This window comes from Cryptotermes secundus, unplaced genomic scaffold, assembly GCF_002891405.2.
Source record: "Cryptotermes secundus unplaced genomic scaffold, Csec_1.0 scaffold169, whole genome shotgun sequence".
NCBI lineage: Eukaryota > Metazoa > Arthropoda > Insecta > Blattodea > Kalotermitidae > Cryptotermes > Cryptotermes secundus.
In genome coordinates, this window is record NW_019734311.1 from 128,478 (window position 1) to 145,814 (window position 17,337).

Sequence of the window (17,337 nt, forward strand, 5' to 3'; positions counted from 1 at the left end):
TCCAGAATATGACTGTCCTGCAGGGTCCACAGTAAAAGGTGATACAGAAGGGCAGCCAGTTACAAAACATCCTGGCTGATCTGATAATTCTACAGTGTTTTCACTGTCTTCTGATCATCATTCTAATGGACTTAAAATCTAGATATAATGGTGATATTAGAAGTACTGTTTTTTTTTTTTTGTAATTTCTGCAGTTTCTTCTATAGTGCTCCAAATCTCTTCCGTGCCATGACTACTCTGTTGGAACACATGAACACAAATGGTGACACTGTGCCCCAGAGACCAGCCATGACCTCATACAGTTGTTAAACCTCTCATGTCTGCTGCCTCAATATTGCACAAAATCAACAGTGTGTCATAAATATAAGGACGGACAGAATATGGGACAAAATCAGGCAGTTGGTACATAAGTCATGCAATCCTCCCCGATTTTATTCAAATTTATGTTAAATTGGGTGAAACTGATGCTGGCAATAGTTATACCTTACCAATAAATCAATTAAGTCAATTTTGGCAGTGAATGTGTTAAAACATTCACTCAGGCATGTAATTTCGTGTCAAACAACTACCATGTGAGTTAGTGGAGAAAGCATTTACGAAGGGTGTTCCGTATATAATGCCTCCTATTTTTTTGTGTTAATATGTAACATCTGAGCTGGATGTTGATGTTGTAGTAAAGGTTGAACCTTCCCACCAATGTATTGTTTGTTTGGTTGTTGTGCGACAGCGACAGCAGAGCAGTCTACCACAATGGCGTCTGACATAGAAGTGCATACGAAACAGATGTTACTGAATTTCTCACTGCCAAACAAATTGCACCCATTGACATCCATCAACGCTTGCTAAAGGTGTACGGAGATGATACAGTGGATGTCGGCGGTGGGTAGTGCATTTCAACAGTGGCAAAAGTGAAGTGCACGACAAATGATGCCCTGGGCGTCCCTGCTCAGCTGCCACTCCTCACAATGAACAGCACCTCGATCAGCTCATCCATACAGATCGGCAGAAAACGACCAGGGAACTGTGTGCATGGCTTAATACTGGCTGTAATGCATTGGAAACGATGTTGGGGAAGCTGGATTATCACAGAGTTTGTTCCAGGTGGGTCCCGCGGATGCTTACACAGGACCACAAAACTCACTGAATGGAAGTCTGTCAGGACCTGTTGCACCAATTTGAGGCTGAAGGTGAAAAGTTTCTGGACAGCATCATCACCAGAGATGAGATGTGGTGTCACCACTATGAGCCGGAATCTAAAAGACAGTCCACAGAGTGGCAACATCCAGATTCCCCAAGAAAAAGGAAGTTCAAGGCATAGCCATCGGCAGGGAAGTGATGTGCATGGTCTTTTGGGACAGGCGGGGTGTGATTTTGTTGGATTTCCTGGAGCCTGGTGAGACTGTCAATTCTGAACACTACAAGACGATGCTTGACTAAGCTGAAAGCCCGCATTTTCCGAGTCAGGCCAGAGAGGCAGACCTTTCACTTGCAAAAGGATAACGCTAGACCCCATACCAGTTTGGCTGGACTGTCCTACCACATCCGCCTTATAGCCCCGATTTAGCACCTTCAGACTTCCATCTCTTTGGGCCTATGAAAGATGGACAACGATGCTGTCATTGCAGCTGTAAGAAAGTGGCTAGCCTCTGCTGGCGCAGCATACAGACTCTTGTTCATCGCTGGCAAAAGTGCATAACGAATGGTACTGATTATGTGGAAAAATAACTGTAAGTAGCTGACATCTTGCTCTATTTAACTGTGTTATTATGCTTTCTGTACCTGTTGTAGTTTTCATTAAAAAAATAGGAGGCATTAAATACAGAACGCTCCTCATGTTAGTGCAAGAAAGTAAGGCTAAGATTTTGGCATAAATTTTAGGATGTTAAAGAGTTCCAAACAGAGGAATTATTCATATAAATTAAGACAAGTTTTCATTTAGGGGTGGGGGGGGGAATCAAAACAGTGTTGTCTTTATGGAGATGCCAAGAATGTGTACAGAACAACGGCGTGCACTTCCAGCTTCTACTGGTACACTACTTTGTCATGTATATATGGTCTTAGTTGGTCAATTATGTTTGTAGAATCTCAGTACCCAAACTGGCATGAGAAGTATCTGTTTCTTCCATATGAGTGGCTCGGTGATTTTTAAGCAACTACACAACTGCAGTGTACATTGTTCCTCAAGTAGGACCACATCATATTTTAAGACAGTAATGTTTTGAAGCTTATGTTTATACATTTAGTTCTAATCAGCCCATTTTCACTTCATGATGTTAGTTTCAAAAGATAAGTTCATTTTGAAAACACAAACAAAAACCATAATTTATATCAGGAATGCTGAAATGGTAGTCAAAATGTTCACTCTTATAACATAATATCAATTAAAACTGTTTCCATAATGCTCTTTGCATTCTTAATGACTGATTTGTCCAGTTAGGAGCACCCTTCAGCTGCTACAGACGCCATTTGTGAACTATACTGTTTCTAGAAGACACATTCAAAGTAACAATCTGTTGACTCTGAGGTTCTCATAGTGGTGAATATGAAGAAAATGATAATCTGGAGTGTAATGGTGTGTAGATAAGTAGAATTCAACGGACATTTTGGAAGAATGTACTGCCTCCATCTTCAAGAGGAACAGATAAAGCCAACCAGGAAACCCTTGCCACCTGATTTTTTGCTTGTCTTACTCTTCAACCTGAGCCATGTTCCCCAAAAGCACTGGTGGACGTCTAATGACCTACACAGCATTTACAACCCCATCATACTCTTGAAAGCAACAGTTTGGTCAATAATTAGCACTGGGTGATATTTTACAAAGATGTGTATCGGAAGATTCTACAAAAAGCATCAGGACAAGTCAAATGAAAACGTTAAAAGAGTGAGAAACTGAGATCCTACTGGGTGCAGCTGTAGATGGAGCAAGTAGTCAGCATAGGTCAGAAGCATGTACCATGTAGTAGGTCTCGCAACATTGGCTTCATGACAGCAGAGCATTCAAAGATGGCTGGTGTATTGGAAGCACGCATGAAGGACGAACAGCATTCTGTAATCCTTTTAGGGGGGAGGTTAGTGAGGGTAAGAAACCCATCAAAATCCATCACTGCATGAAGCTGCAGTAAGGCATGCTTACCTCTGCTGCAATGAATGGAGCAGGAAATTTAAAACTGGAATGTTTACTGTCATGGATACCACATAACCAGGCGAAGCAAGAAACTCAAAATTCCACAGGCAATTTCACAGACTGAACGTGCCAGTAGGGAAAACTGTTGTGTTGAGGTGAACAAAGCAGCCTCTATGCTGGATATCAATCATGGTTCAGCTCATCATGTTATCCATGACAAGTTACAGTTCCACAGAAATGTCTGCAAGATATGTGCCTAGACAGATGACTCCCAAAATGAAGAAAAGATCCATGGATGCCTGCCAGGGAACATTTGCAATGATACAAAACAGATAGCACTGGCTTCCTGAAGTGCACAAATGAAAGTTTGATCCACTACCACCAGCCTGAAATGAAAAGAGCAAGCAAACAATGGGGGCCATTCAGCTCACCAAACCCCAACAAAATTCTGCATGCTGGAATCTGTGGGAAACTGATGCTGGTGCTATTTTGGGTTCTCCAAGGCCCGCTTGCAGAGCACTGCACATCCAGGGGGGCCACAGTCACCAGTACCTTGTACTGCAAACCTCCTTAGGAACCATCTCAGAAAAGACATCAGACCAAAATATCATAGCTTGCTAGGTACTGGTGTCATGTTGCATGACAGTGCTTGGCCACATACTGCTGATGTTACAGCCGAGGTGAGCAGCAACATTCATTGTGTCGTCCTCACCTGACTTCACCCCTTGTGACTTCCATATCACTGGGCCACTCTGGTAGGCTCTTGTTGGAAAGAATTTCCAATTCGATGAAGTGCAAGAGGTGTGCATGAGTGGCTAGGCATGAAGCAAAATGATTTTTTTTTCCATGAGGAATCCAGGCATGAGTGATGTTTTGGAAGACATGTACTTAACACAAGAGACTATGCTGAAAACAGAAAAGCTGTACTGAAAATATCTGCACTAAATCAGCTGGCAAAAAAGTTTTTAAGGCTTTCAGTTAACCCACCAACATAATCTACAACCACTAGGAAACTGCAATGTTCACACTTTCAAATGCATTCTTCAGAGGCTTCATTATTTACACAAAATGACCGTGAATGAAAAATCTGAGGCTTAGAAATATCCAGTACATACCTTCTTCGGCATAGCAAACTTTCAACCGGTAAAATAGGAACCACATGGCTTATCTGTTAATAAGTCTGCACAGTGATACCACCTTCAGAGAATCTTCTTTGCTTCAGTACCAAACATACTCCAACTTTATGGAGGCATGCCACAATAACAGTGTAGTGAAGAAAGCATGTCATATTTAAACCATACTTAAATAAATATCAGAGAAAATGGAACAAGCACAAGCTAGGAATTATTAACACCCTTGAAGTTTTAACTGTAAATGAGATACTCTTTGAAAACCGTGAGAACAGATAGAAATTAAGGAACTGTATAATACTGCAGTGACATAAAAAATCAAGGGATGGATCCGTAGTTTGATCTGTAAACATTTATAAAGTGGTAATCAAGCAAAAGAGCTCAAAAGGAAAAGAAAAGTCCACTGAATAAATTATGAAATCCACAATTTTAATGTTAAACCATTCTCTCATTCTAGTCAATCTGTGTTATAACACACAAAAGCCAGCATTTATCATTTCCGCCAATGATTTACCCTCACTACCATACTTACAAATTCACAACTCACTGAAAGCAGGTGATATATATAAATGCATTTATCTTCTTTCTTTGCATAATTTCCTCTTCTCACAATGTACAAATATATACCCACTTGCCATTATATCGCAACTGGCTGCCCATTTAAAACATTCCTCTGAATCAGATCTGGTTCCTTCTGGAGAAAATGGAACTAAAAGGAATCTCTAATCCAGAGTTGAGGTTGAAGACATACTTATCCATAAAATATAACTTAATAATTAAATTCTCTCTGCATATAGCCACAACACAAAGCTGTGCATCCAGATGCTTCATACTCATAGATCTGAAGCCTTCAGTCAACATACTCCTCGTCTGCCTATCAGAATTTCTTTCGGTGAAACTGCTGAAGGAAAGCAACCAAATCATGGGTACTCATACTGAATGCACAACTGCAACCTATGGTTAATGTTTAGAACAATAATGTACTCATGCCACCCATTTCACTCTGTTCTCTGACAAATATTTCAAAGTACTGATAAATAATTGTCACTGCAAGGAGGATTCCAGTGCCTGATCCAATGGCACCCAGGAAATCAGCCAAGACAGATAGTGCTCCAATACACAGACCACCAAAGGCTGCTGCAGTTGGGATGTAACGATTCAACTCTCGGATCATGGAGTTATCACGATGACCTCTCATCACCATCTGCTGCTCCTTGAGCTGTTTGGCAACCTGCAAAACATAACACATTTCTTTATGCACTTTTTGTGTGTCAATGTACAGTAGTGTTTCTAAACATCACAGATGCGAAGTGTGCTTATGTGATACATTGGCACATATGATGAATCAGTCACTGACACAGACCTTTAGAGAATCATGCAATTTGTTGTCCTTTTTACACAAATGAAAAAATTGTGAATATTTCAAGCATTCCCCCTCCTATCATGTCTTAAAATTCATATGTAGATATGTACTCTTATCATGTGCTAAAATCAACTGTTATGTTGTCACTCATGTTCTTCACTTGAGCTTGAGAATATGAAGCCTTGTGTAGCAGCCTTCAGGATTCAAAGGAATTGTACACAACACAACAATCTTTTTTCTCTGTGTCCTTTTCATTATCCCCAGGTCTTTAAGGGAATGTATTGATGGTTTTGGAGCAGTGGTGAGACATGAGATTAATCAAAAACTGACACACTGCCATCAAAATCAGTATGGATCACAATCTCACTGATATCAATTTCCTCTTCTCTCTTTTGAACACAGGAGAATGTTTTCTAGACCTCTACGATGAGTACAAACTAGATGATGTAGGATATGGAGAGCACACCATAAAAGAAAAAAAAAGAAAAAAAGACCACTATGCATATACATGTTGATGCACTTTGGCTTCATCTCTGATGTCCCTGCGATACAGATCCAGTATGTGCTGTGTGGATAGTCGATACCATATTGGCATGTCAATTCTCTCAAGTGCAGACAAGTACCTCTTGCCTCTGTCAAAAAGTGACCTCCCCTAGCTTTACCTTTCTTTATTCATCAAACAAGATCACAATTCAAACAGTTCCGCATATTGTGACATTCTTGTCCATGCAGGCTTCTGCAAACTGCACAGTTTTAGTAATTGTCCTGGTAAACATTGTAACAGTTCTTACAGGTCACCACTAATTATCATATTTTGTGCCTGGTTTTGGCATAAACACTGGCTTTGCTGACAGGTGTAACAATGTTGTGACTGCCTTGGTATGCAAACTGCACTACAGGATTGGTACTGTATGATGCCAGTCTCTCTTACTGTCTTCTGATGGTTCTAATGAAATTCATATGGGCATAAATTCAATATCAGAGTCACCATCATTTGCAATTTCTCATATTACCTCTACTCTTTATGCTGCTAACAGATTTGTCACTGCCATGAATGTACTTTGGTGGAACCCACAAATGAGAAAACTGATACTCTGCAAGATATGCTGTGACCTCATGCAATGCCATATCTTCTCACATGTAAACAGCTTCACATGGTAATACCTAGTGATATAAATGGTGGTAAAATTTATCACAATTGTATCCAAGTTCTAAGGAGAGGTGTACTAAAGTGACAGTCAATGTTTGCAATACTAAAAGCCTTTCTGCTGAATTGAATTGTGGTGATTTTCATAATGAATATGGTAAAGGTACTAAAGGAAAGTGTTAAGAATCAAGAGAAGCTAAAATGTCACTGGAAACTTGGAACCAAGACTGAGGCAGGGCTTGTAATACAGTTTCATGTGGTCTAACAACTCAGTATTCAATTTGGTTCTAAACTTCAACAACCATGACACATGCACTTTCTACTTACATCTTTTGCAGATGATCCTGACACATCTATCCATGTCTTGGAGAAAAATGCACAGGAACCAAGCATAAAAATAATGTATAGCACTGCATGGATCGGATCTTCAAGGATGTGTCCAATGTTCTCGGGTGGTGACAAATAGTAGCATAATCCACCAACAGGATATGCTCTCGCAGGACCACCACCTCCAACATCTGCCCACACTCCAAGTAGGTTCACAAAGAAGTTACCAGTGAATTTCACTGCCAACATCTATTGTAGATAAGAACAGACATAAATTTAAAACTTACAATTTTAAAATATACAGTATTCCACATAATGAACTAACCACAACAAACACCAGCTTGGTCACCTGCAAGATACAGTGTTAAAGAAATCCCATATAAGCCCAAAAAAATATGGTTCCCTGGATTTCATTAAATGGATGTTTGCTGGGCCATATAAGAATTTACCTTGGTGAACACAAATAATTAACACATAAAACCAACACCTTTTCATGAAGTGTTTGCCAGTATATCATGCTTGGTGTTAGTTAGCCTTAAGGTCAAAAGATACAATGCACTGGCAAATGAACTCGTTTTGAATTTTGACAAATTTGCATACAGACTGAAAAACATGACACAACACAGAACAGGCCACAAAATGCCATGCAATCAGAAGAATGCCAAAACTCATTCCAGCCATTAGGATACAAGATGTGCTATGATGTAATAATAACATCACAGCCACTTTACCATTAAATACCTTTGGAATGAAGGATTTTGTCTTCACTGTTTCTTGTTCATGGCTTTATGCCTGGTATACAAATATAACTCAATCCCTTTCATTGTGTTTCCTACTTCGCTGCTTTACATATAACAGACTATGACAAGAAATACCATGCTCAATGTTAAACACTGTTAATTTCATATTAGTTAATTCAAAATACTGTTCAATACCTGAAAATAAGACTATATACCGGGTGGTATCAGAAAGTTCCCAGACTCTTATTGTTGTAACTACCTCGATGAAAGATGAGAGGGGAGGCCATGGTCACCCTTCCAAAAACCTATTGCATCAGTCTGCCAAGTGACACTGCACTGTGAGCATGCATTGTTTTTACACAAGTGCTTTTTCCACTTCGTCTTTTGTTTCGTCTGTGATGGATGGCAAGATCAAGCAATGTGACTGCATCAAGTTTTGCGTGAAGCCAGTAAATCTGCTATCGAAACCCCTGAAATGCTTCGCAGGGCTTTTGGAGGACATTCTTTAAGCTGGACAGCAGTTTTCAAATGACATTCACATTTCAAGGCAAGTCAAGTGTCAGATGAATATGACAAACATTCAGGGCGACCAAGCACCAGCAAAATAACAGAAAATGTTGAAAAAATTTCAGAGCTCATCCATAAAGACCTTCGCCAAACAATCCATGAGTTCGCAGAAACTGTTGGGATCACTCATGGAATTTGTTAGGAAATCTTAACAGAAAATTTGAACATGCACCACACTGCTCCTTCATCACGACAATGCATCTGCCCACATGTCCCTGAAAATTACAGAGTTTGTGACTAACAACAACATGGTTATTGTTCCCCATCCTCCCTGCTCACTGGACTCAGCCTCCTGTGACTTTGCTTTGTTTCACAAATTGAAAATGGAATTGAAGGGACGTCTGATGCCCAAAGGGAATCGCAAGCGGTACTCAACAGCATTATGGAAAATTAATTCCACGGTGCTTTTGAAATGTGGAAAAGACAATAGGATTTCTGAATATATTCCCAAGGAGACTATTTTGAAGGAGATGGCAGCCATAATTGAGTAAGTGAAGCCAGCATTTCTCTTTGACCTAGTCTGGGAACTTTCTGATACATCTTGCATGGTTGTGACAGCCACCCCATTTGAAATACGGTTAATTTATAATTCAAGGCAACAGCTCCGTTAGTGAACTTTGAATTCAGAATTATAATCCTATACAGACTGCAATTTGTGTATAAATGTCATCTGTATTATTGTGAATACCCGGTACACTCCTTTGATCTTTCCCAAATGGTGTTAAATAGTTTACCTTAAGTGAACAGATGCCAGGAGAGGGAGAGGGCACAAAGGTTGGGGATAAGGTAGGCTATCCACCAACAGAGACAATATTCATGCCAATGTACAGGATGGTCATGGAAGCATAACATAACATCTTTCATACCATTACTAAGGGCAATAAGATGGTAGTGTGAAGGAACATGCTGCTGCATGCACACATGTCTGTGTATGCAGTTCAGTAGCCACAGGTAATTGTTCAGTGAATCCACATGCATTTGCAGTGATAACACACTTCAAAACTAAATCAACTGTACAGATACAACAACGTTTTTGGTGTGAATTTCACATTGAGACATGGCAGAATTCTTTCATATAAGTAAAAAAAAAAGTAAAAGTAAAGCTATCCCTGTAACAGGCCATGAAGGCCCATAGGGTTGTGAGATGTTGAGGGTCCCACATTATCTAAACAATCGGCTCAAAGATGGCAGTAAGGTTGTCAACATTACACACCTGCTGTGCTTTACTCCCCAGGAAAATTATTTAATTAATTCCTGGTACTCATTTCTGTTAGAGGCTGAGTTGACCCCAGGGCCACAGTGCGGCTGGAAGGATTAGGTCAATTAAAAAAAATCCAATGACCTCATCTGGACCTGAGACCTTCCGGCTTGTAGCATAGTGCCTCAACCAACTACACTACTGTGTGCCCCCATTCTTTCATATAATACTATTTTAAAGTGGCTTGATGGTTCTGATGTTCTCAGTAGTACAGTGAATAAGTCTACTGGCCCTTGACATTTAATTTGCACACCAGATCATTGAAAGAGTCTGAAATGTCCTGCTGCAGGGTTGATCATGCTCAGCAAGGGAAACATACCACCTCCTTATAAATCTCAGAACCCCCCCCACCCCCCACAAGGGGAATAATGATGATGATTATGATGATTTATTCTGTTTATTTATCATTGTCATAACTAAATTCGATCCACTAGACTTGTTTCTTAAAATGTATTCCCACATTTTTTCATCCAGTCTCCAGTCTATTAATAACACATCTTCCTACCCCAACCCTTAAGTGACAATGTTTCTGTATGCATAAGCTCTTATATTACAGTATATTATTCACCTATTTATGGTTTTCCTGATATTATATTGTAGCATCCTGTTGCACTTTTCACTTAGTGTCTACTATTCACAGTTTTACATGGAACACCATGTCCCACAAAACTTGTTAACTTTTTAAAAGCTTAAAAGTTCTCTAAATATTTTGGCCAATATGGCCATTGTCAGGTGTTAAAATCTTTTTGATGAGGAAACTGGTGTCTTCTGTTGCTAATATATGCAGGTCCCTTGTGTTTTGGAGTTGGTGCGTTGTGTTCTTCCTTGCTGGGTGATTGCTCCAAGCAAGGAACAACATAACACATCAACTCCAACACACAAGCACACTGAAGGGACCTGCATTTATTTATTTATTAGAACAGAAGACAGCAGTTTCTCCATTAAAAAGATTTTAACACCTGATGATGGCCATACTGGCTGAAACATGTAGTGAACGTTTAAAGTGACTAAGCCTTGTGGGATGTGGTCTTGCATGTAAGACTGTGAAAAAGAGACGCTATGGTTTTCCTGTTCATCTAGCATCAGAGATAAATGATAAGGAAAAACACAATAGAAACACAAAAGCTGAAAAGCTGGAAATAATACAAGAATGGGACAAGAAAAAAAAACCAGAACCTGTGCAAATTTATGCAGTTCCACTCTCAACACTGTCTACATAACTGAAAGATCAGACTTTCATATAAAAATAAGCTTTTGGAGCATAAATTATAAAATATGTTGACTCGACGGAGCTGAACATGACTAATCAGATGATAAATTGACCAAATATTTGAAAGAGCCATATGCTTGTGACAGGCCCTGCAGTGAAGGAGACAACAAAGGAAACAGTGATGAGCTGAGAACTGAACTGCAGTATTTCAATGGCTTGCTTTAACAATCAGATGACAAGCCATATGGTGAAGGTTCTGCTGCAGATATTGGCACTTCAGAGAAGTGGCACCAAAACATAAAACACACAATACAAACCAAACAACCGTCAACATGAATGAAAAGCACTGCTTTATAAGGCACAGCAATGACAAATTAAACTGGTTTGTGTATTTGGCCTCCTTAAGAAATGCGCTGAAGGCTTTAGAGTTGAAGTGCATGGAGACCTGAAGGGCAGTAGTTACAAACAAAGCTCAGGAATTTTTGTTGCAGCATAGATCAGTGTCTGGTGCCTTACTGGGATGCCTGCCTAAATGTGCATGGAGTCTTCTTTTAATGTTCTCTGCTCCTGTTCCCAGAACAATCCGCATACAAATTTTGCTTAAAACAGCCCTCATATATTTGAAACACTGTACTGTATATCTGGAAATTAATGCTAAATGATATTTAATTTTAATTCGGTGTAGTGAAATTAATCTTGTAATAACTGATCATCAGGTTACTTGTACACATTATGTAATCTGTGCTCCTAATTACTATTTTCATTTTGCTAAATATACAAGTGTGTGCACCTCACTTTTGTTTTAAATTTTTGGCTTTAGTTCCCCAGAACTCCCATATACAGTTTTCTCGACTTGCAACACAATGACGTTTACACCCCAAACAAGCGTTAAATTGAGGTCTTACTGCACTGAAGTTTATTACTAAACAAAATGCTGTAAAATCAGAAATGGATCACGATGTAAGTGCAGAACTAAAAACAAAGTCAAATTTGTCTCAACTAAGCTTGAGGCAGAAGCGATAAACACAAATGCCCCACCCATTTCAGTTGATTTAATCTCCATCCCAGCAGCAACCTCACTGTATAATGCATCCAACAAGGTGCTTTGAGGATGGTACCTATAAATACTCCATAATCTTGAACTTTTCCTTCACTATACAGTCCCTTCTTTGTGAATTATGTTTGTTAAAAGAAGAAAACTGCTGTCTTACCTGAGAAATCACATACAAGTTGGACACAAGCGCAGACTGTAGAATGATTGGGATATTTGATGTGTAGAATAACTTGATAGGATAACTACTGTACTGGCCTCTGTAGCGAGCTGATTTGATTGGCAAATCCACCCGGAATCCCTAAAAGAAACAAATTCCATTTAATTCTCAAGATCGTCCTGCATTAAGTCTTCATAGTTCCTCTAATTTATTCAATGACTGCATACACACATGGTTTCTTGCAACAGAGAAAATAAAGTACAACCTGCTTAACAGGTTCCCACTCAAGTTTTCTCACAGTAAATAGAACCTTTTCTCAAGACCCACACTCCAAAAGTTCCCAGTAACCTGCTTCATATGTTTCCTACACAAATGATTTCACACATAAGAAGTCACATTTTAATATTAAAAAAACTGTGTAGCATTTTAGTCTGCAAGTGAACTATACCGACCAAGTGACTGCCACTTTTCGGTGTAGTACCAACTTTAGCAGATAGAGGGTGTCATGTGGTCAGCGCAACACATCCCCATGGCCGTTAATCTCAGTTTTCTAGACCGGAGCCACTACTTTCCATTCAAGTAGCTCCTAAATTACCAACAAGAGGCTGAATGGACCCTGTTCCAGACCCACTACTTCTCAGAATATCTGGTAGCGCCAGGAATCGAAACCGAGACCGCTGGATCTGTAGCCAGGAATCGTACCTGGGACCGCTGGATCTGTAGCCAGGAACTCTGACCACTAGACCACAGGGGCGGTCCACATTCTAATATTATGAAAGCAAAACTTTACCCATTTCATAGGTGGCCGCACCATAGCTCAAGCGGTTAGTCACTGGCTTCCCACCGTGGTGGCCCAGGTTCGATCCCGGGTCTGGTCAAGTGGAATTTATGGTGGACAAAGTGGCGCTGGGGCAGGTTTTCTCCAAGTACTTCGGTTTCCCCTGCCAATCTTCATTGCACCAAATTCTCCATCATCATAATCACCCGGGGCAGGTACAATAGGCCAATCAGTGGCCACCGTGCCGAGTGGACCCAGCTGGACTCCACCCCCCACTAAGCGAATTAAAAAAAAATTACCCATTTCATATGTTTTCAGGACAGTATACTCTGATCATCCATCCTAATGCAGGGGAAAATACACACAAATATACAAAAAAATGGACAGTCCAAGTTTCAGGTGTAACTTGGAGAACATAGTGACTGCTAAATATAAAAATTTGGAAATGTATACATAAGATTCAACTTGTGATTTTCCTCTACAATTTGTGTTCAAAACACTGTTTGCTCCAAGAATGTTGTTCTTGAAATACATGCCAAAATGCAGGTATGCCTTCATATAATATGTCAATTAAAATTTTCCAACCTAAATGAAAACTGAAATGGCTAAATGATTCTTCACACAGAATTCAAATATAAAATTTCATGAAATTCTGATCAGCTATTCTCAAATCTTTTGTGCTTACAGCTATACAGTGAACTTAATAGGAGCTAAACACAGTTGCGAAGTCTCGTAAATGGTGCGCACGTGATTATGAGTATACTGTGCTCGCTTGTCCCTATACTGACTTATTCATCACAAACTTCACCCATTTACAGTAGATGATTATGGGCACACTGACATCAACTGACAAGCACACTAATGCCACTGATACTGAACAGAACTCAATAGTTATCTGTATCTGATAGCCTGTCTGTCATACCTCATTAGCACTTAAAAGCAACACCACCTAAGCACACTTGAATATTCTCTCCTGATCAAGATTTCTGATTACTTCAACGACATATAAATGAATAATAACAAAGAGACCCTCTAATTCTCCATATAATCATACGGCGAGTGAGATGTTTGTCACAGCAGCATACAAAGCTGTTCGAGTCTGACAAAGAATGAATCAGATCTTAGTGTGTTTACACACAACTGTACCTTGGTTTCCACCACATGTCAGAAGCCATTCCCAAATTCCCATTTAAATTGCTTCAATGTTTGAGCTGCAACATGAGCTGTATGGGGACAAATACCATAGTGGAAAATGGTTCATTTTATCAGGGCTGTTTTATTAAAGTGATGCAGCATTGTGCAACAGCAGTGCGATTATACTGTCCCTTGGTCCAGCAATTCCAGATAAGAAAGCGGTACACATCCAAAAATGCCATCAGTACATTCTCCCAGGCTACAAAGTTCTTGAACTTCTTTTCCTGGGGGATGTGATGTGTTTCAGTGGTATGGAAGTGATTAATGTCTATTTTATCTCTCATGCCTGACCAAGCAACTCTGGACACAACGATCTTCCCAGAAAGTGATGCTCCTCCAAGACAATGCCCAACCCATGTAATCTGCATCACAACAAATTCCTGAAGCAGTTTCAACAGGAATGTCTTGTGCATCCACCATACAGCACAGACCCTAAGCCTACCCACTTCAATCATTTTGGAACATGGTGAAAGTCGAGGTGCACTGTTAGGTTCAAACACTGAGCCTTGATTTCTTCACCATGGAACTCAAATATGAGATGTATTGCTGCGACAAAAGTATCAACTGCTCTGATATGATATGTGAAGAAATAAAGGATCTGTCAGTTTTCTTCTTCTGCTGAACATCCATAACAGAGCAATATATAGAAGGTGTGTTACTTAAGGAACACTTCTCATATGAGTCCATTTCAGTCACTTAATAATAACAATAACTCTGTGGCCTTTACTCTGCAAGCAAACTATACTGACCAAGTGACAGCACTTGTTGGTGTACTTAGTACCAAACTTAGCAGACTGAGGGGGTTGCGTGGTCAGCGCAATGGATCCCCATGGTTTTCTAGACTGGATTCGCTACTTTTCCATTGAAGTAGCCCCTCAATTATCGTCACAAGGCTGAGTGGACCCCATTCCAGATCCACTATTTCTCAGAAAATCTGGTAGCGCTGGGAATCAAAGCTGGGACCTCTGGATCTGTAGCCAAGAACTCTGTCCACTAGGCCACAGAGGCTGTCATATTTCAGTCACTTAATGCTTCATATTTTGTTCATGACATGATTCTACTGTAGTTCTTCAGATTTTCATATTTCATTCACAACACATCAGTCTGTATATCTGCAGGTAATTTTCCAATAAAGCATTATCACACACTGTGAAATTCATCGGGGAACAATCAACTCAGTGGCTTTATATATTATTCATCATAAACAGAATCACAAAGGCATGGCAGCCAAGGCTGTTAAAACAATGTGCAATTTTTGTGATGTATCTTTAATTATGTGCATATACCTTAATTTCTTGAGTGTCATTCCTTCTTAGTTCTTTGATACTGCAATACTGACAAGAAAAGCAACCACATTCTGGGATAAATTGGCTACATCTTCTTGAATTAAGTTATTCTCTGAAGCCCCCCCCCCAAATTCAGGTAAATACAGTTAAGACTCATCTGTGGATGTTCAGGGCCACCTACACACTGGTCATGCAATACAGTGTTCTTTGGAGTCAACCTGAACAACTGAGGCAACATAAAATTATCAAACTGAGGAAATCAGATTAAAAGCAAAAATAAGACTTATGTTTCAACTAAGATTGAGGCACATGAGTCAAAAACCATCAGTGTCTCACCCATTTTAGTTCACTTTTATCTTCTTCCAAGCAACAGCCTCCCTGTACACAGTACACAGCAAGGTGCTTTGTTGGAAGTTGCAACATACAGGCTCAATTAAACAGCTCCATACATGTTGATAAAAGTGGCAATCGCATGCTTCACGATGTTTCATGAAACTTTTCAGTGTCAGCTTCTATGGGTATGTCACTGATGGTAAGATACTGACAGAAGCACAACTCTGAAACATCCCCACATTACAACCTGCATCAAGATACATGTATTGCCACTTGCATCAATGTATACTGAGCCCTTACAATCATCGTCACATACAAACCACATCAGTCACCTCAAATATTTCATAAAATATAAAAAATAACTCAATTTAAAATACCAAACTAACCTGATCTTTTCAGTATAATCATAAATTTTGATACTGGTACTAAGTCATAAATACATACTGGTAAGACAACCCTTTAAGCTTAAAAAGAGTCCTCAAAACTTGGGACTGTCTTATATGTGAAGCATAAATCGTAAACCTTACATCCTTAAATGCAACTTTCCATTTAACAACAGCTGTGCATCATATAACTCCCACCATATTTACAGCTGACACCCATGTTTGGCATATACATAGTCAACATATAGATTATAATAAACCAAAGTGTGGTGGGGCAGCATGACCAAAATTAACGGTAACTGCAAAGTCACCAAGATGCACCTGACACCACTTGCAATAGCTGATGTACCATAAACAAACATCAGAGCCAAGTGAAGATAATTATTACTTATACATTACAGACAAAAACCTTATGTGGAGCAGGGCTCCTGTCTTGTATCTGGGAGGTAGTTGGTTCAATTCTTAGCCTGGAGACAGATTATCCTGACAAAGTTTTCTTGTGGCTTTCCTCAGTCCTTCTGGTTAAATTCTCTGATAATACCTAACATTACGTCATTACCGCTTCCTTCCATATTCATTCTAATTCAATTCAGTCATTAATCATCCTCTCAATCAACACTATACAGTTTGAGCTACTGACGGCGTCATTAAATATACCATAAACAGATAAGCAGACTTACCTGGAAGTATATGACAATGGCAAACACAAGAACTGTGGCCAGCAAATTCATTAGGTTAGGCAGATTCTGCCGATAAAATGCTTCACGAAGTGCTCTGACCTTATCTTGTCTGGTTGCCAACAAATGGAACAATGCAATTACAGCACCTTCAAACTCTGTGCCACGACCTGAAAGCACACAAAAAATATAAAATTACACCTTAAACAAAAGTTTCATTACATATATAATTACATAAGGACCTGGTGGCCTGCATATAATGCCACTACTCCGTGCACATCTTGGATTTCAGACCACCCAAATCCAATGAAGGTCTTCCATCACAAGTACCCACGTCCAAACTTTGTGTGTGTAGAAGATATCAGGCACCCATCTTGATTTGTACCCTACATTAAAGTGATAAAAAACCAGAAACAAGTAATGTGACATATGACCTTTAACAGAGATGACATACAAGTCACAACCTCAAGCTTTTCTTCTCATCTCTTTTGAGTATCCCAGTTTACTTTAAATGATATTATAGGAATTTCACCAATATAGTTATTTCAAAAGTTCTGAACTGACACCATTCATGTGAAACATTACACCTGCTGACTCATACTTCACATG

General features: G+C 39.6%; 1 protein-coding gene across 1 annotated transcript in view; it reads right to left on the reverse strand.

Moving 5' to 3' along the window:
* Window positions 1-4,662: 4,662 nt before the first annotated feature.
* The window catches only part of LOC111868460 (protein transport protein Sec61 subunit alpha), a 30,978-nt gene continuing 18,303 nt past the window's right edge, over window positions 4,663-17,337 (reverse strand). Inside the window, exons 6-9 of the mRNA XM_033753066.1 lie at window positions 16,732-16,904; window positions 12,078-12,218; window positions 7,092-7,340; window positions 4,663-5,485 (exon numbers count right to left, since the gene is read on the reverse strand). Coding sequence (XP_033608957.1) covers window positions 5,222-5,485; window positions 7,092-7,340; window positions 12,078-12,218; window positions 16,732-16,904 — 827 coding nt within the window. The 3' untranslated portion in view covers window positions 4,663-5,221. The remainder of the gene's footprint in view (window positions 5,486-7,091; window positions 7,341-12,077; window positions 12,219-16,731; window positions 16,905-17,337) is intronic.